We start from the raw sequence: 25827 nt of genomic DNA on the forward strand, positions 1-25827 counted from the left end.
TTATCTAGTCAGAAGCATTGAGCTGCAGTGTTAAGTTTACTTGCCTCAATCTTTTTTTAATGTTTATTTTTTATTTTAAAGGGAGTAAAACAGAACAGTAAAATGAACAAAACAGTAATAGGGCAGTAGAGAATCCACAATCATTACTATGCTGCATATTGTTATTCTCTAAATAGTTGCCCAGACCACTGGCCGCAGGCTTGCAAAGTCAATCAAATCACATAAATGTCAGGTTTTTCTGTACTTCAGTTATTATCGTCTCAGCCTGTGTCGTGTCTGGTTGCTCACAGGTAGAGGGGGCAGGGGCAGGGACAGGAGGCAGAGGCAGCTTCCTTGCTGCTTCTTCCCAGCTGATAGGGCCTCTGCCAGCACACAGGGAGGCTACACAGGTTCCTTACTGGTTCTTCCCAGCCTGTAGGCTCTCTGCTGGCACACAGGGAGGCTGCATGGCTTGCTTGCTGCTTCTCCTCCGCTGATAGGGCCTCTGTTAGCTCACAGGGAAGCTATATGGCTTCCCTGCTGCTTCTCACCAGCCAGTAGACTCTACTGGTGCTTAGAGAGTGGGGGTCACATTGCTTCCTCAGCAGCAGAGCCTACCCCGGAGCATGTGGTGGGGGGCACACTGCCTCCCTACTGCTTCTCCCTAGTGGTCAGCAGGTCCTCCACCCATGCACAGGGGTTGGATACTTGCCTCAGTTTTACAGTTTAATATTGTCCACATCCAGAGATGCCTTCCCCAGGATTTTGTGCTCAAAGCCTGTTAGACTCTTGCAGGCCAGAAGGTGTCCTAGGCAGAGGTCAAATTTCAAGTATTTCTTTTTATCCTAGGGCACATTAAAACATCTAAAAAACCTCTTACCATTATTTTTACACCCTATTTTACAACTAGATTTCTTCAAACATCTAAATCAGGGGTTAGTAAGAATTTTCCAGGGAAAGGGCCAGGCAGTAAATAGTTTATGGGCCTTAAGATCTCCATCACAGCTCCTCAGTTTTGGCACAGTAGCATGAAAGCAGCCACAGATAGAATGCTAATGAATGAGTAAAGTGACACTAATAAAACTTCACAAATCAGGCAGTGGGTTTGATTTGGTTCAGGAACCACTGTAGTTTGCCAACCCTGGTCTAAATGAATCCCCTGCAGAAAAATAGCTTCCATCCAGAAAATAACTTAGCAGTGAAAGCAAGAAAAAGATAGTAATAGGATCGCATTATATACCTTTCTACTAAGACGCAACTCTTAAAATACAAAATAAGATTAGATCAGCCAGTTAATCTTTTTATTTTTAGTTTTGTAAAAAAAAAAAAGCTTTGAGAAAATGTGTTCAAAATCAGTAAAGGGCAGAAAGACACATAACTAGCTTTACAATAGCAATCTAAACATCTACACAAAGGCAAACATTAAGTAAAATGTTAGGGAAAGATAGCACTTTGGGGGCCTACTGCAGTTTTCCTTATTGCACAGAACAGTTGCAGATAACTCCAAGTCTTTAATTTTTTCACAGTTACAACATACTTTAATATCATTTTATATAACATTTTTATATAACATACTATGTTAATCTTATAAAACCACCAGTTTGCTACTGTTGAATAGAAGTAGAAGACAAAATTTTCCCCAAATACAATATGTAAGCCCTCTATAAAAGGTTTCCCCAATATCACATCATTCCATGTTAAATTCATCCTACTCTACTTTAAAAAATTGTTTTTCACATATTAAATGAATCTTGGTGGCCTTCCCATTTGATGATTTTAATGGATATACTAAAACTTTCAAGTAAGTATTAGATGTACTTTACATAAAAAATAAAAAAGACAATCTACAAGGAGCTGATTCGAGTATTAAGTCACACTTTGGATGAATGAGTGATTTAGTGACAAGTTACAAATTCCACATTTAACATCCATATAACTGAAAATCATTCCTCTGTTTCTCCAAAGCCCACAATGGGAATAAGCACAACAAAGTCAGCCCCCATATGTCCATGAAGTTAGTCATCCAGTAACACTTGGATGGTAAAAGAAAGAAAAGTGCTTTAGACAGTAGATGTTGAGTGCTTCATGCTATTTATAGTCCTTTTCTGAATTCCTCCAACATAATCAGGCCCAGACAACTTTCTAAGGGCTAAGAGTTGAGAGTTGACTGTAACATTTGGCAATTCTGTTACATCTTTTTAAAAGGTAGCACAGTAGACACACCTCCCTTCTCATCTTCCCCCAAAGCTCAGGTACCCAAACTGGCTGCCTGTGCTTTGCATGTGGGCCATAGTTATAGTATATCCTGCTTATGAAATAAAACTAACATCAAAAACTTTGGTTTTGCTTTTCACAAATTTTACTACCACAGGGTGACAAGACAAGGTATGTTTGCTAATCTTAAAGAAAGTATGAAAACAAGCAGAAAAGGGAATGGTTTATCTAGTTCTGATTTGGAAAGGATTGTCCTTTTCCTGGTTAGACACTCACATTGATTTCTACAGTATTCTCTGTATGTTGTTTTTACTATGTTTGAAAAAGGAGGAAGGCTTTTTAGGTATCAAAGGAGTGAAAACAGCATTCAGATAGGTTGTTTCTAAATTATGATGCTTGGCCACTAGACTCCTTCAACTTACTGTATCAGACAGAATGTAGCAGTTGACCCTAACAAGCCAGATTATCTCTTACAGAACAACAAAACACACCAGAACTCAACTGTAGTCTAATGTATCTGACAGATTCCTGCCTGCACTAAATGATCTATAGAATCAACATCAAAAGGCAGTCATAAAAGTTGTCAAGCTCCCTCACTTCTGAGGTGGAATAAGAAGGCATATACTTAGCAAGTTACTCCCATTCTAGATTACATTTTATAATCAATGAAACAGTCAGCTTTTTGATATACCTCTTAGAACTCACAATGGGAACAAGGAAGATTTCCAAGATGATTTTCACCTCTGATGAGTTGTTCAACTGTGTTGCTACCAATCTTTTCTAAATGCATTGTAGTTTACAGCAAATCTGACATGATTACATTAATTTCCACAGAAGATGAGGAAAGGGAATGAGTTGGTGTGGGGTAATAGAAACAGAGCTCTCTTTTGGAAGGAATAATTCTTTGTCCTAGATTGAAATGTTCATAGATAGCTAACACTTTGCATTCTTTTTAAAAAGTTGCATTTGTCAACCAAACCTAGAGGACATTTGCAGGTCTAGAGAATACGGTCTAAAGAGCTCCTTGCTACTTGCTTGATGAGACATTTGATTTCACAGTGTGATTTTTGGCTTCAAGACAACAACATTCATTTGTCTGGTCACCCCACTGAGTACCCTGGGTGTCAGTCCATATGTCCTTTCTGTGCTTATTTCCTAGGAAGAGATGCAGCCTATTTAAATTGCAAAAAATCCTTATCTAGGAATGTTTACGTTTCCTGGTGGTTTCCACAAGGAATATTATTAAAAAGAATAATGATTTGTATCCTCTCTCTGTTGTAGCTATACCACTGCTACCATGTGACACCACCACCTTCCCCTGTGCTCTGGCAGTAAGTGAGTTTACACTTATTCTATGAAATCCGACATGAATTTAGGTATGGGGACAAGCAAAAGACAAAGTCTGACCACAAAAGGGATGAAGATAATATTTTAAATTATATATGTATTCAAGTCATATGTTTTTCTCTCAAAGAGTCTAAGTTTTTCAAGTGTGACTTGTACTTCATTGAGTACATTCCTGAGTTCTGCAAAGATAAGCATACGCAAATTTATATCTTATCCTATCATCTTGTTTTGAAAGCCTATATTGTTACTGTTTTGGGTTTTTTGTTGTTCTTGTAGTTGTTGTCTGTCTCTTTTATTATTTTCTTTTGTTTTCTCTTTAGAATTAAAAAAGATTAGCGTAAACTCTCTTCAGCTGCCTAGCCTCTATTACTGATCAATACTCAATTTGTCCCTCATTTAACATTTAAACCATAACAATTAAAAACACTTAAATTTGCTAAGTCATTCTTTTAACTAAGGTTCCAAGTTTGGTTCACTAACCTCCAGCTGAAAGGCTCTCAGCTGTGGCCCCACACATGAAGACTTCCTAAAGTGCCAAACCAGAGTACAGATGCCAGGCCCTAGCCTAAATTACTGAATCTCAATCTCAGAGCAAGACGCTTTTGTGTCAAGTTTTTAATTTTTTTTAAACTGGCCAAATGATCCTAATGTGTGGCCAGAATTCAGAAACTTTCTTCTAGAACAGCACAGTGTACTTGGACTGTCATCTCCCTGAAGTCAGAACAAAAGCATGACTAGGGATGACTTTCTCAGAAGAACTTTGTTTCATTGGATGCACACTACTTAGCACTTTTAAGTCTGGTTTTTATGCCAGATTGACAGCAGACAGTTGGCCTTGAGTTAGATGGTTCCTGGACTTCATGGCACTCTACTTTTCTCCACACAGCCTAGGAATAAGACTTCTGTATGTGAAACCATTTCAATAAACAGATTGACCTTCCCAGGATCTCTGGTAAGTTCAGGGTATTCTCCCTATTTTATGAACAAAAATTAGGACCACAAGTCAAAGTAACTTACTTTGAGCCACTGAATAAAAGATTTAATCAAATAATTACAACCCTAGTTTTGGTCTTGGCAAATCTGCATTTAGTTATATTTAAGTAGGTCAGAATAAATGATTACAGTGAAGACTACGAGACCCTTTTGGGGAAAACACAAAAATCTACAGATTGAGCAAAGACTAAGCTGGAAAGTATGGTAGTTATTCTTTTTCCCTAAGAGGGCAATTTGTTATAATCTGCTGAAAGCTTCCTAGAAACTCAAAAGGACAACAAAGGCTTGAGGTGAATGAAGACAGGGTATATCCTACCTGGTTGGCTTTATCATTGTGGCTTTTCCCCTCCAAAATTAAGCAGCATGTAAGCAAGTCTTTATAGAGACCAACCATAGTGGCAGCCTATTCCTCTATCCCTTCAAATAAACCAAATAAGCTATGGGCAGTGGTGTATCCCTGTAATCCCAGTCACTTGGGAAGCTGTGGCGGGAGATCATGAGTTCGAATACAGCCTGGAATAGTGAGACCCCACCTCAAAATCAAAAACAACATCCCACAAAAATATAAATATATGTCACCTTTTAAGCTTATATGGCATGACTGGCCATCACTAAGATAATAAAAAAAATAAATGCACATGTGCTGGCTTTTGGCCTGAGCACATACACACAACTCTAGGATTCTGCCATGCCTGTCAGCTGCTGTCTGCAATCTGATTCTTCAATTTAAGAGCCTCCCTTCTAGAGGCTAAGAAAGTTCTTTCTCTGGCTGTGAGGCACAGGTCTTATGAAGTCCTCTAACCTAGTGACCCAGAGGCCTCATGGAGTTAAGTAGGTGGTTTAGGTTTTTTGTTTTTGCTTGGTCTTTTTGAGACAGGGTTTCACTATGCAGATCAGGCTGGCCTTGAACTCACTTTGTCGTTCAGGCTGGTCTCGAAATCTCAGTGATCCTCCTGCCTCTCAAGTGCTGGGACTACAGGCATGTACCATCATGCCTGGCCAGTTGTCTAATTTTATTCAAACTTACAAAGCCCATGGGTAACCATAAAATTTTAAAAATGAACTTTACTGTAGGTAGAAAGGAAAAAGCCAGTAAGATTCATTCTATTATGTTATAGTGATATATATGAAATGGCCATTTCTGAGTTTTAAAAATAGTTGAATATTAGCAATTTCACATAGCTCAGAATTATTAAATTTTTTATTTGTAAAAACTATCAGTTCAAATACAGAAAGCTGTGAAACTATGTCTTAGTTTAAAAATTAATAATTATCCAGGAATTACATTACACATCTACACTCCCAGCTTACTTAAGAGGCTGAGGCAGAAGGATCACTCGAACCAGGAGACTGAACCAACCTAGGCAATACAGCAAGATCATCTCTAAAGGGAAACAATAACTATTAAAAATGTGTGTTAAGGTTAAAGGTCTAATTTCACATGTGTGTGCCAGATTGAGACAGTATTTCATCTGCAATAAAGAGAAAAATGCCAGCATATTATGAAAGCCTTTTTTAAAAAAGAAACTGGGTTTCCAAAAATACTAGTGCTAAAGCACAGAAATGAAGGAAGAGAGACCCAAAACTTTTCGTAAGCGTTATCTAAGTATTTCACCTACTACAGGTGTGCACAAATAGAATAACACATCCAGAAAGGATAACTAAAAACCTAAATTTCACAAACCACATCTACATGTTAAGGTGATGTGAGAGCCTCTTCAGATACCAAGAAAATTATGCCTTTCTGTGTGGCACTTGGCATCAAAACAGGTGGATTCCTGATCTGACAGAAGGTATAACATTCTACTGGGTCAAATAATGCTTAACAGTCCCTGTCTTGCATCCAATTCCTTGTGTGGCCACTGAAATCACATGCACACATCCGCTCAAAGTTTGGAATCTGACCCAGTCTGGAGACTCCTGTATTATAATTTCATTGCAGGTGACTTTTCAATTACAGCTTTTCCCTCTGAATATTAACCTATTGCCTTTCCAGTTTCTTGCTTCCTTCCCTTCCCTAGATATAAGTATCTTACAAACGTTGGTGTCATCTGTACCCCTACAGTAGGTAACTCAGTGCTACTAATCATTTCCCAGTCTCACATAGTAGCCCTCAAAAGATGAATGATTTTTGCAGTGATATTATTAGTTTCTAAATATCTCCTGTCCTCAGATTAATTTTAAAAACAACAGTGTAACACTATTTGCCTTTGGTTTTAAACATTTCATAACTTCTTTCTTATAGAGATTCCAGAGAAGGAACTGTACTTCTTCTCTCCATATTGAAATGTTCATGGATATATTTTTCTACTCTTCAGTCTAGAAGAAACACAGGTAGCAGAGTTAAAAGTCATGATAGAAGGATGTAGTCCCACAGCCTTCACTGCCAGAGCTTCCACTCAAACAGCTTTTTCTGTCCTGCTTTACACTGGCATCACAGAATTCTTGGAGATCCAGCCTCAGATGCTTTCCTTCATGGTCTTTCTTCTAGCCTGTTCTCTCCTTACTTGACATTCTTCCAGCCAGCTAGACAGGCACTGCTGAGTAAGTAGGGGGCTGAAGCTTATCCTGGGCAGAATCCCCAATACCTGCCCCATGTTGGACAGATGTTGCAGGCTGATAAATTAAAAGACCATTAAAGCATGCTATGTTTTTGTTTGCTTAACTCCGAAAGCACACTACTATGTGAAAAAGTGGGAAAATCTGTCTTAATTTTAGTGACACTTTTATCTTCACTGTCTGCAACTTGGGTTAAATTTTCATTGTTAAAATAGCTTCAGACCCTGATAAAATAGAAATATTACTTCAATCCAGTCAATGCTTCACCTCAAACAACACTGGGGTTGCAGCCACCCTCAACCCCAGAGGCTGACTGCATTGCTTCTGGGGTTAGGGAAAAATCATGCATTTTCCTGCAGCGGGAACACGAGGGGTGTACCCCGGCTTGAAACCTTCTGGTCTCCAATCCCTAGATCTCGCTCCAGCACCTCCTCAGAGCTGCTCTTTGTTCTCCGACCACCCTCAAGACTTGTGGAGGCCGTGTGGGAGCCCGAGGAGCCGTTGGCTGTCACTGTGCTGTCTCCATAGGTCAAGGTAAGGTCACCCTCAGTCAGGATGAAATCGGAGTCCTCCTCTCTCAGCGGTTCTTGGTTCTGAAAAGTGCAACCAACAACAATAACAACAAAAATGGGAGACAGTTTCTGGGGCTGCAGCCAACAGCAACCTTAACTCCTCACCAAAAGACTGAGGATTATAATGAGACTTGCCCACCTCAAACCTCTAGCGTGATCACTAGATGTAAACTGTAGAGGGCTATAAGTCACTAGATGTAAAATGTAGAGGGCTATAATACAAGGCACTGTTGCTGGAAGCAGGATCTAGGCAGAAAGTAGTTTTGATTTCAAGTGTCTGATAGCACAAGGGAAGAGCAGCTGGATTTTCAGATTCTAAACCCACAAAGGAAGTTACAGGGAAGGTCACAGGCAAACACTGCAAATAGTTTCCCAACCCTTTACTCTCCTCTCCAGACATGTCTTGTGCATGGGCCTGCTGCTTGACTCAAACCATCCTAACCTTTGTCCTAGTCAGCAGCTCGGGCAGAAGAGAAACCAGGATTAGGACTTCCTCCCTGTTTTGCCTCTGCTGACATCATACAAAATCCCTGATGGCAAGATGCAGTGGTAGTAGAGAGGGCGAGAATTATTGAATATCTATTATATGCCAGGTAAGACACACAGAAGACACACAGAAGCTCCTTTGATCCTGACCTTTACCCTGCGATGACCACAGACTAGAAACCTGGGCTGAGAGAATCCATGAAGTGTCTCAGGTTGTTCAGCTGACAGAAAGTACAGCTAAAACTGCTGCTGCCTCTAGATTGGTTTTATCTACATGAAGGATGTGAACCCTCTCCCATCAGGAAAAGAATTGGAATGGTGCCTCATCCTATGCAGTCGCTCTAGCAAAACAGACATGTCTAAACAAGGAAGGGGTTAACAGAATCAGGGCCACTTGAAGCTAGGGTGGGATGTCAAGAGAGAGCAAGAAGTCAGCACCTTTCATCTATGGTTTGTGTAAGCAAAACAGGAGGAGCACAGCCCTCCTCCCCTGCTGTATTGAGTCCTGTCAAACACTAAGAAGGTGTTTTTCAAATGGCAAACAGTGTCAAAATGTCCCACATAAACTGATATTCTTTTCTGTTTCTTATCAGCCTTTCAAAGCTTATCTGAAGTCCTATGTTCTCTACACACCAAGGCCTCCTCACCCTGCTCAGTCATACTGCCCAAGGCAAAGGGCATATTCCCTTAGGTAAGCACCTGGACTCCACATCTAAGAGATAATCACTAAAGGGAGTGAGCTTCTGTTCTTGGCATCCTTCCTCAACGGTGTGTTCACCTTATACAGGCTGAACAGCCCTAACCCAAAAATCCAAACTCTGTAATGTTCTGCACATCAGATGGTTTCATGTATACAAACTTTGTTTCATGCACAAAACTATTATAAATAAAATAACCTCTAGGCATTGGGTACAAGAGTATATGAAACATTCTGTGCTTAGACTTCAGTCTCATTCACAAGATATCTCATTATGTGCCAGTGTGAAAAAGAATCTGAATCACTTAACCCCAAGCACTTTTAGTAAGGGACACTCAACCTGTCATAGGTGCTATGTGAATGCCTTTTAAATGCACCAAACCAAGGGAATTCCTAGGTCAAGTCTCCTTCCCTTCTCCCCCATCCATCTCTGTACACTTACTGGTGACAAGCACATGCTTGCTTGCTTTCCACATCATGTCAGAGATGTAGACTTCTTCACAGCCCATAGTGTTACTTCACTCAATCAACATGCCAGCATTTTTGGCAGGCAAGTTCGCTCACTGCCTCAGGTCCCCATGGAATATGGAATGCGGCAGGGTGGAGATGTGGATGACATACAAATCCTGCACTCAGGCAGATGTGTAGAGGAGAATTTATTCCAAACACCCAAATTTCCTCCTCTCCCACAGTGTTTACAAGGTCCTGAAACTCAATCTGTTCTATGAGAATTTTCTGAACAACAAATAACATCATGTGTCCTATTCAAGCTTCCAGCTCCCAGCAAGTTCTCCTGTCTTAGCATGTTTAAATCCCCCGTTCAGACACGTGCTAAGTAATGTTTTTGTTCATCTCTGTCAAAATATCTCTGCCAGGATCTTAGCTCCCAATTTTCACGGAGATGATCCTGGTACACATTTTACTATTTCAAGATTTAGGGCCACACAAAGAAAGAAAAACACAGGTCATAGTATGTGAAGGTAATTCTCTAAATAGAGAAAAGCCCAGCATAGCACTGAGAACCTCAAGTTCAGCATGGCCTGCTTTGACTCTACAGAGGGCCTCACTAGTAGAAGAAATTAAGACAGGATGTTGTCACAAGCTCAGACAGTACCCAAGGACAGATTGTTCACAAACAAAGACAAGGGGCTAGGGATATAGCTCAGCAGCCCAGTGCTTGCCTGACAAGCAGGAGGTCATGAGTTCAATTCCTGGCACACACACACAAAAAGGAAACAAGGGCAAGGTAAAACCTGGTGGAGAGAGACTCCTAAATCAAAGTTTAATCAGTGTTACATGTAGATGATGAAACCAACCTACTTCTCAAATTCTAGATGATAAACTTGGTTAAGCCAAAGGTCTATACAGTTATGTAAGTAGCTGTTCAGTAAGATTGCCATGGAAATGCAGTGAAATAATCCTGAAAATAAGAGCATTGTAAAAATGTGTAGATGGTCCATAACCAGAGGGCATTTTTATAAATGACAGAATACTGTTTTCTTGGTGGATACTAACATTACTGGCTTAGAGTTAATTAATGTAAATAATGAATGATGAATATCCTAGGTACCTCCAAATAAACTTGGTAAAGTATGAAATGTCCTATAGGTGACAGGCAAGAACCATACATACAACAGCTGCCAAATGACCAAGAACTGCCCATCCTGAGACCCTCATCAGGCATCGTGTCCCATAGAAAGTCTCTCTACCTCTCTCAACTTTGGGCTCCTCAAATGATATAATTCTGAAAGGATGCTTTGCTCCCTCTTACTATCAAGTGTCACTGTGTGTGGAGCTGGCTGAGAACCTGGGTGAGACACCAGCTGGAAAGGGGCAGCAATAGCACTGGTGGTGGTTCTTGCTGGCAGCCCAAGTTTCTCCATCTTAGCTTGGCCATGGAGTCCAGAGTCCAAACATTAGCTCAGGAAGCAAATCTTCTACAGTTTCCTGAGTTAGTGAGTGAAGTACTTTAAATTCATATGACTGTAAGTTTACTGATTCTATGCCAGTTCAAACTGGCCAGGATAGCTCGAATCTATAAGCATGATTACTACAACCCACTACTTTTCAGATTAGAGATTTTAAAAGTATAACCAGTTGGAGCTTTATTAGGGAAACCTATTGGGGTAGCATCCCATCTAAGGAGCTGTATGAGTACTCTAACGTGGCTCCCCTTTACCTCAGTGTTTCTTGGCTGCTATGGTGTCCACATCCCTTTCCCCTTTGTTCAGCCTGAATGCCAGCACCATCACTCCCACTCCCTACCCCATAAAACTTCCTTGTTTAGGGCCCTTTTCCCTGAAAACTGGGCTTTGTGTTCTGTTTTCTCATCACTGATCAGGGAAACACATATTATCTGCTAATTATTTGAAGACCTATATTAAGGCCTCAGCTCTGCCAATTAGTAACTGTGGGACTATAGGTAACTCATACAATCCCTGAAACATACCCTTCTCAACTGTAACACTACAGTATCTGTTTCTGATAAGGTATGGTTAAGAGAAAAATAATACCCTTTGGGAGCTGTAAAGCTGTATACACATTTAAGAAGTTCCTTTCTCTTAGGGGATAATAATTGTGTTGATGACAAGATGATTACAATAGTGGAGAAGAAATGGGAAAGGAAGAAGCCTTTGCCCTCCCCTGTACTCCTGTGTGGTATCTGCTTGTTCTCTCTACCTCTCTGTCCTGAAACTCACATCAGGAGCTCAAGTAGCTCAAAGGCTAAGGTCGCCACAGCACCGTATTCTTTTCCTATTGTACCAACTCAATTTCTAGACTGGCAAATGGGAAGAAAAAACCTAACAACCTACATCAATATAAATAAACTAATTCTTACAATAAATCTTACATCTGTGAAATGCTTTATAGTTCATGGTGTATCTTGTTGTACTTACCTTAATGCTCATAGCCAGGCTGAACTACTAAGCCCATTTCAGAGACAGAAAAACCGAAGCCTGTCAGGGTTTAGATTCCAATCTAGTTTTTCTAATTCCCAATCCAGTATCCTATTATGCCATGGCTGCCTATGCTGGGAAACCTTCATAACCCGTGGTATAAGATTTCTGGTACTGTGAAAAATATATAAACATATGTGAATTGGCTATTTCTAATTGCATTATTAGATGAGCAAAATCTGTGGGTTTTGAGGTTCAAATGTGATAGCTTTCTTCCTAGGTAAGAGACCACCCTGCCATGGTGAGCAGAAAACAGTGCCGAAGGCTTCATGTTATAGTTTAAGTCTAAAATGTCCCCCAAAAGTCTCATGTATTTAGAAGGGGATTAGATTATGGGAGTGGTATACTCATAAGTAGATTCATCTAATGATGTATTCATAGCTGAATGTGCTGTCAGCAGGTAGGGCCCGGTTAGTAATGGGTCACTGGGGATGTGACCTGGAAACATGTATTTTTATTCCTGGCTCCTTCTTTCACTCTCTACAGCCTGACTATCATGATGTGAGCAGCTTTGGTACCCCAAACCCTCCCAGCATGCCCTTTTTACATTGGAGCCGGCCAACTAAGGACTAAATCTTTTTTAAAAAACCTATGAGACACAATAAACCTCTCCTTCAAGTTTTGAGTGTCAGGTATTTTATCCTAGTGACAGAAAAGTTGCTAATACATTGTACTTACATCATACACTTGGGGACTGGTCAGACATCGAGCTAGCAAGCCACACCAGGCAGGGAGAGTGGTGGTTAGTGGGGGACCACTGTGTGTGAGGATAGGTTTCAAGTAACTTTAATAAGAGAATTAAGGAAAAATAGCTGCAAAAAAAACTTACACACAACAAAATATGTTTTAAAATCCCAGTAAGTCATCCAACATTCTACCCACAAAGCCCACTCCCCACCATTTTACCACAATAGAACATGAAATACTTGCAAACTGCAGGAATAGAAATGAAAGATTAAAATATACTCCATCAGTCTTAAATGGTGATTCTCAATTGCAAGATAAAAAGAAGATTGGATTCATTAGAACATACTTGAGTTCTCTGTTTTGGTTCCAATCAGCATTTCAATCTTTTTCTTTTTCTTTTGAGACAAGGTCTCACTACATAGTTCAGAGTGTCCTTGAACTCACTATGTAGCCCAGGCTGACCTTGAACTCACAGCAATCCTCCTGCCACAGCCTTCCAAGTGCTGGGATTATAGACATGTGCCACCATGACTGGCAGTATTTCAGCTTCTGACCCGCAACCAGCTCAAATCTTGCAAAGAGGAGAGAATGGAATGAGAGTTATATCCCTGGGGTTCCCTCTGTTCTTGTTCTCTGCAGGTATCCTTTTTAAACCACTGAAGTGATGACAAACCTTTTAGAGCTTTCATTGCTACAAACAGCCCAGGGTAATACATATGCCATAGGTTTGCCACCAATGACCTAGAGGTACACGGTGGACATGTTGGGGTTCCAAAGAATCTTAGAGGTATCCTGGGGCTACTACAAAGAAGGAAACTGAGACTTGACAAGATGATTTACAGGACTATTCTTCATCCTACCTGTTATTTCTCTCCCAGACTCTCTGACATATAGCTTCTCTACTTTGACACTACTGACATTTGGGACCAGATTATTCTTTGTTGTGGGGGACAGCAGCAGGCAGAGTAATATGTTAAGAGGCATCCCTGGTCTCCCATCATTAGATATCAGTAGCACCCTTCCCTACTGATCAAGTTGTGACAAAAACATCTCCAAAAAGCTGCCAAATGTCCCCCATGAATCAAATTCACCCTTGGTCAAGACTACTGCTCCAATATGCAGAGATCCCGAAGTTTTTTAACCCTGTACTGGAAACACCAATGAGCACCTGCCTCATTAGGAGAGAGTTGGGCCATTGCTGAGACCCACAGTTTAAGCCATGTGGAAAAGGTGGAGTCTCAGGCAGTCACTTTGACTTCAGGGATGGCCAAGAGATGTTAAAGGAAGACATGATGTCACAGTGATCTGTGCCTAAAAGACTGGACTGTTTGGTACACCATCACTTCCTGTCTTCGTTTAGAACAACACCTGAGAGAAACAGCTTTCTCTGAGGAGGAGCAAGAAGGAGGAGGTATGCTTCCTGCTGGGAACTAATCAACGAGGAAGGCAGACATGAGGACTTTATTGAAGATATTTGCAGGCAGAATGAGATTCTGGCTGAGTGCTACCCTTTAACCAAAGACCTGGCACAGGAAAAGGCCAGGCACTCATTTAGTCTAGGTACAGTCTTTACAGGGCCATAAGTTTTTTCCTATTTTTCTGGGAAGATAACCAAAGACTCCATCTGTTCAATGATGAAAAGCCAGCAGTCAGAAGTTTCCTTTTAGTTTCCTGCTTCAGGTACTTCAAAGACAAGACCCATTTCCCCAAATCCAGAAGGCCTAGGACAACCTCCTTGAAAAGAAACCTATAGAGAGTCTGACAAAAACTGTATACATATTCCAGGACACAGTATAATTTTTTTTCAACAGGTGATGTTACCCTAGTATGGAAGACCCTAGAGGATGCCACATATCACAGAAAACCCACTACACTTCTGGCCCTTAAAGAAAAAATTGAAAATGCATGTGCAGCAATTTCAATGGACCAAGGTGACCCAAGAAGCAGTTCACCAAACTGATAAATGTCTGGGAGCTAATGGTCACCACTTTGAGCACCTCTGGTAATTACAAAGGTCAAAGGTAACTTGTATTTATTGCATGATTTTTCAATAAATTTAGTATTAAAATATGTATACAAGTTTTTCTTTTCCTTAGGTGTATACATTTTTTGGTGGACACATACAAACACACATCCAAACTTTTAAATATTCAAATTGTTGAATGGAAATACACAAACTGAAACTGTAAGTCTCTTTCCCATTCTTACTGGTCTGGTAACTGACATTAAACGCCATACATTTTTTCTAGTTCTTTATTTATAAGCTATAGTCAGAGACTGTTAATTCCCTCTTATGAATAAATGTAATTCATTTACATCCCTGTATCTTCAGATTTTATTATAATTAGTTATATACTACAAATACATTTGCTAGTTCATAAGAAAATTTTCTATGCTTTGTCTACAGATTAAATCTAAGTGTTTAAAACCAGAAAAGCAGTATTTGTAATGTCATTGGGCTGAAGATGTAGCTCAGTGGTAAAAGTACTTTACCTAACATGAATGAGGCCCTGAGTCCCATACCTAGCATAGAAAACAACTAATAATGTCTGTATTGCTACTAGTCACTCTAGAATCAATTACTTGTTTATTCTCCTAGTTTTGATTGGTAGTTTAGGTATAGAATTATATGTTCAGGCTTTTTTATCTTAGAACTTTAAAGAAAACTTTAATTTTAGAACTTCAATTGTACTCTAATATTTAATTTTGTTGATGAGAAATTTGACTCCTGCCCTTTTTAATTTGCCTGTTTTTACTTCAGGAGCATTAAAAGTTCCCTCTTCTTCTCCTGTAGTTATGGAATGCCCCAGGATGTATCTATCTTGCTCTCACATTTGATGAATTCTTATCCTCTGAAAATGAGTATCTTTCTTAGCTAAGGGAACTTTTCTTCTATTATTTCTTTGGTATTTCTTTTCCTCCATGGTCTTCATCTTTTCCTTTCAAATGCACTATACCCCTAGAACTTTATTTCTTTAAGACAGGAACTTGCTAAATTTCCCAAGCTGTTCTAAAACCTGCAGTCCTCCTGTCTCAGCTTCCCAGAATGCTGGAATTAAGTGTGCACCACCATACCTGACTTGATGTGACTTTTGGTCTAATTCTTGAAGATTTTTCCTCAATCTTATCTTCCAAATCAACAGTTTGGTCTCTGTCACATTTAAGCTGTGAAATTATACATTGTATTTTAAAATTTTCAGACTTCATTTTTGTTTTGGTACCAGGAATCAAACTCAGGACCTCATGCTTGCCAGGCAGGTGTTGTGCTACTGAACAATATACCAGGCTCTAGACTTTATTTTTAATATCCAAGATTTCTTTTTGTTTAGTTTACTCATTTTTCTAATAATATTCTCTTATAACATGATTGGGAAATTTTCTTTATGCTTTCTAAGGATTTTATTAGAAAAACTTCCAAGTAAATATATGGTATTATTATTTTTGTACCTTTCCTGTGTATTTATTTAGTTTCTTAGTTCATCACAAAGGTTGGAGATTATTACTGCGGAAGAAGTGAGGGCTGGTTTTTTCAAGGGAGAAACAATTTTTGGTGCCTACAAAACCTGTTTTTCTATTAAGCTCCATCAGGCAGTCTCTGACACAAGGAGTACCTGTTCTTGACTAAATCACCTTGAATAAGCAGGCTCTAGACTCACTTTTGTTTCGGGTTACATTGGCTCTGCTAAAATTCCCTTTCCCTGGTATGTAGATGGTTTCACCTGGAGCTTAAGCAGCTGCAAGCAAATATCAAAGAGAATGGCTAAGAACAAATTAAGAGAGGAGAAGTTCAGGAATAATGCTAGGTATGGTGGCACATGTCTGTAATTCCAGCACTAGGGAGACTGAGGCTGGAGGATCACTACAAGTTCAAGGCCAGCCTCAGCTACATAATGAGTTCAAGACTAGCCTGGACTACATATATGAAGCAAGACCCTGTCTTAAGAAACAAAAAAGATAAAAAATTCCAGAAATGTATTTCACATAGTCAGTTAAAAAACTTTAAGTCCAAAAACAAAGCCAAGCCAGTTAGCAATAATTTTAAGAAGATAAGCATTGTGGATGATAAAAAATTCAAAGAATGAATAATGTTTTCATAAAATTCAGAATGGACTAGCCCATTCTCAAAAAGGCATACTTTTGTTTTTGGTACTGGGAATTGAACTCAGGACCTTGCATTTGCCAAGCAGGTGCTTATGCCAGTGAGCTATAGGCTTGGCCCTCAAAAAGGCTTATTCCTGAACCTTTGCAGAAAGAGCTGATTAATTGGCAGCATCATGAAAACAAACCAGTTAAGGTTGGTGAAACTGTATTACAATAGTGCAATTATAGTACAGCAGAGATTCATCAAATTCCCACACCTAAACTCAATAAAATAAGTACTTAAAAAAATTTCCCTTCTCTTAGGTCATCCAAATAGTCAAAAATACCTCTAATAGCAAGTTAAATCCAAAGCTCATAGAAGAGAGGAAAGTGTAAAGATTAGAGCAGAAATGAATGCAATTGAAACTTAAAAAAACAATACAAAGAACTGGCAAACCTCTAGCTAACCTTATCAATAAAAAGAAAGAAAAAAAAACAAATTCATGCAATAAGGACTGAAAAGGGGGAAATTAGTACAGATTCCATGGAAATTCAAATGATTATGAATACCTACTTTGAAAATCTCTACTCACATAGAGTGGAAAACACAGAGGAAATGAACAGATTTCTAGAAACATATTTTGAATAACCCAATATCAGCTATTGAAATTGAAAACATAATTAAAAAGTTACCAACAAAGAAAATCCCAGGTTCTGATGGATTCATGGCTGAATTCTACAAGAAATTTAGAGAAGATTTGATGCCAATACTCCTTAAACACTTCAGTGAAATTGAAAAGGAAGTAAATCACTAAATCATTCCTGGAGGCAAGTATTACTCTGATAGCAAAACCAGAGAAAGACTCAACCAAAAAGGAAAACTATAGGCTAATGTCACTAATGAACATTGATGCAAAGATTCTCAATAAGATACTGGCAAACAGAATGCAACAAATCATCAAGGAGATTACATATCACGACCAAGTGGGATTCATTCCAGGAATGAGGGGATGGTTCAACATATGCAAATCAATAAATGTAATACACCACATCAACAGAGTGAAACACAAAAACCACATGATCATCTCAATAGGTGCAGAAAAAGTTTTTGATAAAGTCCAACACATGTTCATGATAAAAACCCTTCAGAAACTTGAAATACACGGTGTCTACCTCCATCTCATAAAGGCCATCTGTAACAAACCAACAGCCAACATTATACTAAATGGACAAAAACTGAAAGCTTTCACTTTAAAATCAGGAACAAGACAAGGATGTCCACTATCACCACTTCTATTCAATATAATTCTGGAAATAGTAGCCAGGGCAATCAGACAAGAGAGTGAAATAAATGGAATAAAGATAGGAAAGGAAGAAGTTAACGTATCACTATTTGCAGACATGATACTTTATATAGAAGACCCAAAAAACTCCATTGAAAGACTACTAGAGGTAATAAATAAATTCAGCAGTGTAGCTGGATACAAAGTTAATGCTCAAAAATCAATAGCATTCCTGTACACAAACAAAAAACTCACCAAGAGAGAAATTATGGAAAATATCGCCTTTCACAAGAGCATCTAAAAGAATGAAATACTTAGGAATCAACCTAAGAATATAAAAGATCTATTTGCTGAAAATTATGCTACACTACACAAGGAGACTGAAGAGGATATTAGAAAATAGAAGGATATTCCTTGCTATTGGCCAGGAAGAATCAACATTGTGAAAATGGCTATACTCCCAAAACTGCTATACAGATTTAACATAATCCCAATCAAAATACCATTAACATACCTCACAGATCTAGAGAAAACACTCCTAAAATTCATCTGCAAACAGAAGAAACCTAGAATAGCAAAGGCAATTCTGAGCAACAAAGGCAAGGCAGGAGGCATCTCAATTCCTGACTTGAAACTATACTACAAAGCCACAGTGATAAAATCAGCATGGTATTGGTAAAGAAATAGACCTGAGGGTCAATGGAACAAATTAGAAGATGCAAGCACGACTTCCGGGAGAACATGGCGGACAGATAGCAACAGCTACAGAGGCTCTCTGAAAGACCCAGCTTAGAATTCAGGAATGGTGCGGAGTAAGGAATCATAAGCAAGTGGAGATATGCCTTGCTGACCCAAGAATGAACTGGGCTGAGAGAAACCAACTGGGAATGCAATCCTGGTGCTATAACAGGAACAGAAAAGCCTCAGTGTGAAAGTTGGAGCCCGTGCCATTGGAAGCCGCGATTTGGGTTTCCAGCCGCCGCTGCTGAGTCTACATCCACTCGGCAGGGAGAGAGATGTGCGAAAGCTCTGAGAACGGGAATCAGTGAATGGAGTTGAAAGCAGGATGGGCGGGGAGCTGTGCATTGACCTGTGATGAGTGAGAGAAACTGGGACTCTTCCACGGTCTAGGAGACTCCAACGAGGACATTCTGGGACCGGGCAGATTTGCGGAGACAGGGTGCTGCAGTGATTTCAGTCACCAATCCCCCTCTCAAGCGGGATTGGTGAGCAGTGCCTAGCCCACGTGACGCTGCTGGCTGACACCCAGTAGGCTAGCACAGCCCGGGTCCCAGCTCCTGAAGGTAGATTGACCTGGAGGAGCGGGCCCCGCATAGCCTGCCTGGTCTGCAACTTCCTGGTGCACTGCGGTGGGTGGGAACACCTAGCCTGCGCAATTCAATCAGACTGTGGCTCACAGGGAAGGAAGCTGGGCCTCCTATATACACTTGCATATATAAGGAACAAAGAATATAGGAAGAGGCAGCAACAAGAAAGGGTCCTCGGCCCCCAATCCTGAGAAAGAGGCAACAGCAGACACAGCATCAATAGATATAAAGCGCTATCTCGAGAGCCTCATAGACAAGTTCAGGAATGAAGTTATTAATGACCTGAAGCTAGACATAAGCAGAATAGTTAGAGAAATGCTAAGCACCACCCAAGAAAAAACAGATGGTGGAAGGGAAGAACAGAAAAAGAGGGGAGAGTTGTTTAATGGAGAAAATAGAGAAAGCATAGAATACGTGGAGCAGGTTCAAAGAGATTACCAGGAAACTAAAAAGTCTATCGAAAACTGGCATAACAGCTTGAAAGAAACTAAGGACAGATTATCTGAACTGGAGGGCAGATTTGTAATATGGGAGCATGAAATGAAAAACTTTTTAAAAATAACAAAGAAACAAACAGCAATAATACAAAGACTAGAAGATGATAAGAGGGTCTATAACTTAAGAATTAAGAACATAAAAGAAGAAGTAGGGACACAAACAAATGAACTACAAAAGCTACTCACAGAAATAATCCAGGAGAATTTCCCTAATTTAGCAAGAGGTAAAGATACTCAGTTGTATGAAGCATACAGGACCCCAGCCACCTACAACCCAAACAGAGCAACACCCAGGCATATAATTAAAATTCCAGAAATCCAATACAAGAACAGAATATTAAAAGCCGTCAGAGACAAGAAACAGATCACTTACAAGGGAACACCCATCAGAATTACAGCAGATTTCTCAGCACAAACCATCAAATCACAAAGAGTGTGGTGGGAAATAATTCAAGCTTTGAAAGATAATAACCTCCAGCCAAGATTGAGATATCCTGCACAACTATCCCTGGAAATTGATGGAAAAACAAGATGCTTCCAGGATAAAGAGGAACTAGGGGAATATGCAACCACCAATTCAACTCTACAGAGAATACTGCACGATATTCTAAAAAAGAAAAATACAAAAAATCCAGAAATAGTGGCAGAGAGGCCACAATGAATGGAGCAGAAAACAAAATGAAGAAGACAAACTGACAACTAATGACAAAATAAGAGCTCAACAGAAATGAGGCAGAGAAGATTGGATGATAGGAACAGCTATTTTGGAGAAAATGACATCTTAAGAGGTAATACTGATTTAGTATCATCTTGTTTTGAAGTCTCATCAAGCTTTTGTTCTGTCTCCATTGGTCTAAACAGGTTGTATCTTATTGGATTTTATTATGTATGATAGTATAAGCAAAAACTTTTATAGACAAGGAGATTATACAGAATCTGTAATCTATAATACTGTCATTTTCTTAAATGGTTTTACATTGTTTTGATATATTTGATACTACAGTATATGAAGTTATACTCAAAGATTTCAAGGAAAGAGACAATATGGTAACTACTTTTACGTCAGGATTATCTTGTGGTGAAACACTATTTTGCTTAAATGGTTATGTTTTGATCTGCGTTGTTTTGCTGTTATGCCCTCTTTTATCTCAATCTCCATTTTATGATTTACTTTTTTATTTTTATCCTTTTAATTAAGGGAAAAATAAATAAAAAAAATAGCAGGATATATTATAGTAACCCACTTTGACTTTCCATTATCTTGATTTAAAGCCCTGTATAGCTCTCACCATCTTGTTTTGACTGATGTCCCTCTATTCTGTTTTGCTTGATAGCACCAGGTTCGAAAGTTTAGGCAACAGCTGTGAAGATAGTGGGATTCATTATGATGCCCATTCTGGTTGACTATTATCTACTTTTGAAGACCTATAATGTCTCCAATGTTTTGGTTTGTCTGGTTTTGTTCTTTACTGTTTTGTTCAATTTTATTATAACTGATGATATAGGCAATTCTACTAGAGATAGCGGGAGGCATTATGGTAACCATTGTTGATCACCTTGTATTACGCTTTTATATTATCTATTATGTCCACCCTTTTGATTTGACTGACTCTGTTCTGTTATGTCACATTTGGTTCTACTCTCTTCCAAAAAAGTAATAAGAACTGTGGGAGCAACAAAACCCAAAATGTGTAATTTTCAAAAATACTCCTTCTGTAATTTCAATTAGGCAGGGAGAGAAAGGTGGCATTTGTGCATGATGAGCTTCTTACTTTAAACTGAAAGCCTCTCTACTTGATTTTAAGGGTTGCTGGGGGAAGTCCCACATCCTCTCATGCCAGCCTATGAGAGTAATTAATGTCTAGCTAAACTCTCTTCTGATGTTGCTGAAGTCTATGTTTTATTTTTCATTTCCTTCCTTTTTTTCTTATTTTTCTCCTTCCCTCCTTTCCTTCCAAATGCTAGGCAAGTGCTATACTACTGACATACATCCCCAGTGCTGCTCACATTTTCTTGTTAGGTTATCTGTAATGATATGGAGCTAAGGAATGTGTCATAGGCACCTTTCTCATCTAAGTCTTCAGAGTCTTTGTGCCTGCTTAAGTACTTCCCTTTTCCAACTTAAAAAGAAATCCCTAAATCATTAAAATTTAAATTAAAATGGAATTTTAGAGGTCACTTCTTCAAAGAATCAATTTCTTGTCACTTTAGCATTTTATCTGTGTCCTGTAGTCTCTTCAATTTTCTCTACATCCTTTTCAAGCCCAGGAAGCAAAATGCATTGTAGATTACAATTTAGACAAATCTCATGTGGATTAAATAATCCCTGGAGACTCCAGTTCAGTTCATTTCAGTTGACACAGTCAATTGGACTAACCTTTCCACTGAGAACTAGAAAATCTTGGCAAAATAAAAAGAAACAAGACAAAAGCATCTACTTGATGGCTTCAGAAAGCTGCCAAGGCAGAGAAGAAGATCAGAATCTTGAAGGTCTGAAGCTCTCAAAGTGAGTTCCACACATAGTAAGCACCATTTTTCCTTAAGGCCCTTGAGAAAACAGAGTAGAGCACATGCCAGGTTCACAAAAACAGAGTTTGACAAAGACAGGCGTCCAGGGCCTACAGAGGCATACAATGCAAACACTCCAGGCCTTAAGATGAGATCCTGGACAAAGAAGCAAAGCGAAAACAGATTAACTTTCACAGGAGAAGCCCAATTTTAAATACCTTACGAAAGAGAGCTTCCAGAACTGCTTCACAGTGGCAAGAGTGATGAGATGAATGTGTTCAAAGCATAGGTGAGTATTTTGAAGCAGGCTGATGGCAATGTCTCTTCATTATAATTTTTTTTTTAAATGTAATCATTCGCTGAACATTTTGACCATATTTTATACTTCAAAAAATATTTTTCAACATTTTCAATGTTCCTAAAAGCCATCTGGAATAAGCCACTTGTCCTTTTGAGCACCATGCTAACTTTTAAAGCCATGAAGGTTTAACTTTTTGGTTTTTAATTTTCACTTGAGACCAAAAATCTATTAGAAAATGATCTGCATGAAGTCCATTTATTCTAGTATATTATCACACATGGCCAAGTTCAATAGGAATTATTCTTCCCACATGGATTAACTTTCTAATCTTCATTGTCACTGTGTAGTTTTCCATCTTCCTCTGTTCATTGTCACTGTAATTTTAATGAATGCACCTAAAAAGGCATAGTTACCTAGACACAAAGCTCTCAAGAGCCATTGTGCTCACCAGGCTGTAATCTAGCCAGTCAAATGATACTGCAAATACTTCTCTTGACCAGAGAGATGTCCACCAGTGTTATTTGTGATTGAATGATGGATGCATATGTCCCAAGAGAGGACTGACTGTACCTGTCCAAGCACACATTTTTCTTTACTCATCAGAAATTATTTGCTAATAATTCAGCTAGTAGATTTCACCATCAATGTCTCACAAAGATGCCACTTAAAAGGATACTTGTGGTCAAAGCTATACCATAGTCTGAATATCCATGCACTCTCCTGCTTTGTCCGGTTTCCTCCAACAGAATCTGGGCCATCCTGGAAACAAACAAGAGGACATATGCTTAGTTATTGAGAAAAGATCTGAAAGAAGTTATGGAAAATCTTTTTATTATAACCAAATTACACTTCTTCTTTCTGCATTTACTTTATTTTTGTTTTGTAATGCTGGGAACCAAACCCAGGACTTTTTGCATATTAGGCAAGCATTCTACCACTGGGCTACACCCATCCCACAAACTATAATTTTTCTAGATCTAGAGCTAAGTGTCATATATCCCATGTCACCAAAGCTTCAACAATATATCGACAGCTAGTATTTTAGCAGAAATTGAATAAACTCAAAAAGCAAAAAAATTAATCTTCAAAGTAAAAACCTTTGTAATGTCTGTGAGTACATCAACTCAATATTAGCACAAAATTTCTTTTGGTACTACCAGTGTAATTTTCCTCAAAATGACTTTCAGAAGATGGCTGGGGATTTAGCTCAGCGGCATAAGCACCTGCCTTGCAAGCAGGCGGTCGTGAGTTCGATCCCTGGTACCGGTAAAAAAAAAAAAAAAAAAAAAAAAAAAAGATTAATTATCCTAAAAAAGTCTAGATCCCTGCAGGTAAAATTGATATATAGAGGATATTTTAAAAAGCTCTGTAGAACTAACTTTCCAGGCTCCCCCAAAGTTAGACTGAAGACACAACACTTTGATAAGTTTCCTAACAAGGTAGCTGAAGAGTTCTCTGTGGTCTTTACCCAGGTGTTCCAGGTGACATATATTTATTTTTCCTGCCAGTATGAAGAAAGTGGGGCCAGTAGGAAGGGGAAACAGAGCCAGAACTAACAATTCTGATATTCTGTCTATCCTGATGTAGCAAGTTCTTTGGTATTCCTTTCATGATATTCCAACTTAAACAATTTCACACTCAATTTTCAAAATAACCAGCAAGGCTGAAGGTCCACTCAGCATATTTTTACCTAGCCTGGTAGCCTCCATGCACACTGGAGACCTGGCAAGGCCATGCTCAATGACCCCTTGGTGTGTTACTCAGGATCAGGTAGGACCCCATCCAGTAACTTCAAGCAGCCCAGAAGCCTCAGTGTGCCGCATGGCACCTGCTGAAGGCCTGCCCAGCATATTCCCTCTTTGTGGGGGAGACTCAGTGCAGTGCTTGGGACCTAGTAGGTCCCCACGCAGCAACCCCAAGCAACTGGGCAGCCTCAGTATGCCTGCTGAAGGCTTACCCAGCATACTCCACCTAACCAAGAAGGCTTGGTGTGCCACTTGGCACCTGGTAGAGCCCTATTCAGTAACCCTAAGCAATCAGGGAGACTTGGTGCACCACGTGGTGCATGCTGAAGGCCTGCCCAGTATACTCCACCTAGCCAGTAAGCCTCCATGTGCTGCTCTGGACCTGGTAAGGACCTGCCCAGTGACCTTAAGCAGCTGGGGAGCATCAGTGTGCTGCATGGGGCCTGTTGAAAGTCTTTTTAGGGTACTCCACCCATTTGGGGAGCCTCTCAGAGCCATTAGGACCTGGTAAAGCCTTCCTAATAACCCCCACTCAGCTGGAGAGACCCCCTCCAGTACAGACAGCCATCATTAACCCAGAAAGCAACTGGGACTTTGCATTCAGGTACCCCATATAGAATATAGAAAAATGACAAAAGGCAAGAATAAAATGCAATCTCAAACCTCCAGCTCATCCCAAACAAGCCTGGGATGCACAGACATAGAAGAAAGTGCAAGTGACACCTGAAATTTCTGAAATGATAGGAACTAAATTGAAACAACTCCATGAAACTGTAAAGGAAATCAGATCAGAAATAATCTGTGAGGTAAAACAAAAAAATGATAAACATAATGAAAGAAATGCTGAACACATCTAAAGAAGACATAGTTTAAAAATGGAGCACTAGAAAATGATAGAAACCTTGAATGCACAATATAAGAAAGAATTAGAATGTGTGAAACAGATTCAGAAATATATCCAGGAAATAAAAAATTCCATGGAAAGCTGGCAAAACTGCCTGAATGAATGTGAAGATAGACTTTCAACCCTTCAGTGAACAGGAAAGGAAAGATCTTTTAAAAATAACAAGGAACCAGGAAATAACAATTCAACAGTTGCAAGACAATACAAAAAACACAATATAATATTGACAAGTGTAAATGAAAAAGAAGATGACAACATAAATAATATAAAAAGACTATTTACAAAACTAATAGTATAAGCCAGGCATGGTGGTGCACACCTGTAATTCCAGCATTTAGAAGGCTAAGGCAAAAGTATCACACTGTGAGTTTGAGACCAGCCTGAGTTACAAAGTGAGCATAAGGCTGGCCTTTGAGACTCTGTCTCAAAAAGACATTTATTTCCCAAACATGGGAAAAGAAAATGACATATAGATAAGTGAAGCATACAGAACTCCAATTAGCCATAACAAAAATAAATCTATACCCAGACATACAATAATCAACATCCCAGAAATTCAACGTAAGAACAGATTATTAAAAGCTGTTAGAGAAAAGAAACTAATCAGCTATAAAGGAAGGCCCATCAGAATCACATTAGACTTCTCAACACAAACAATCAAATCAAGAAGAGCATGGAGTGAAACATTTC

At 39.2% G+C, this 25827-nt stretch overlaps 1 protein-coding gene across 2 annotated transcripts in view; it reads right to left on the reverse strand.

Annotated features, from left to right (window-relative positions):
* Positions 1-1266: 1266 nt before the first annotated feature.
* Slc9a7 (solute carrier family 9 member A7) overlaps positions 1267-25827 on the reverse strand; it is a 153861-nt gene continuing 129300 nt past the window's right edge. For both annotated transcript variants that reach the window (XM_005000226.4, XM_005000227.4), the window contains 3 exons: positions 23165-23247; positions 12483-12588; positions 1267-7685 (listed from right to left, as the gene is read on the reverse strand). In XM_005000226.4, the coding sequence (XP_005000283.1) occupies positions 7434-7685; positions 12483-12588; positions 23165-23247 (441 nt within the window). In that variant the 3' untranslated portion in view covers positions 1267-7433. The remainder of the gene's footprint in view (positions 7686-12482; positions 12589-23164; positions 23248-25827) is intronic.

This window comes from Cavia porcellus, unplaced genomic scaffold (assembly GCF_034190915.1).
Source record: "Cavia porcellus strain 051 isolate PalLab524CR breed Dunkin Hartley unplaced genomic scaffold, mCavPor4.1 scaffold_3, whole genome shotgun sequence".
NCBI classification, from domain to species: Eukaryota; Metazoa; Chordata; class Mammalia; order Rodentia; family Caviidae; genus Cavia; species Cavia porcellus.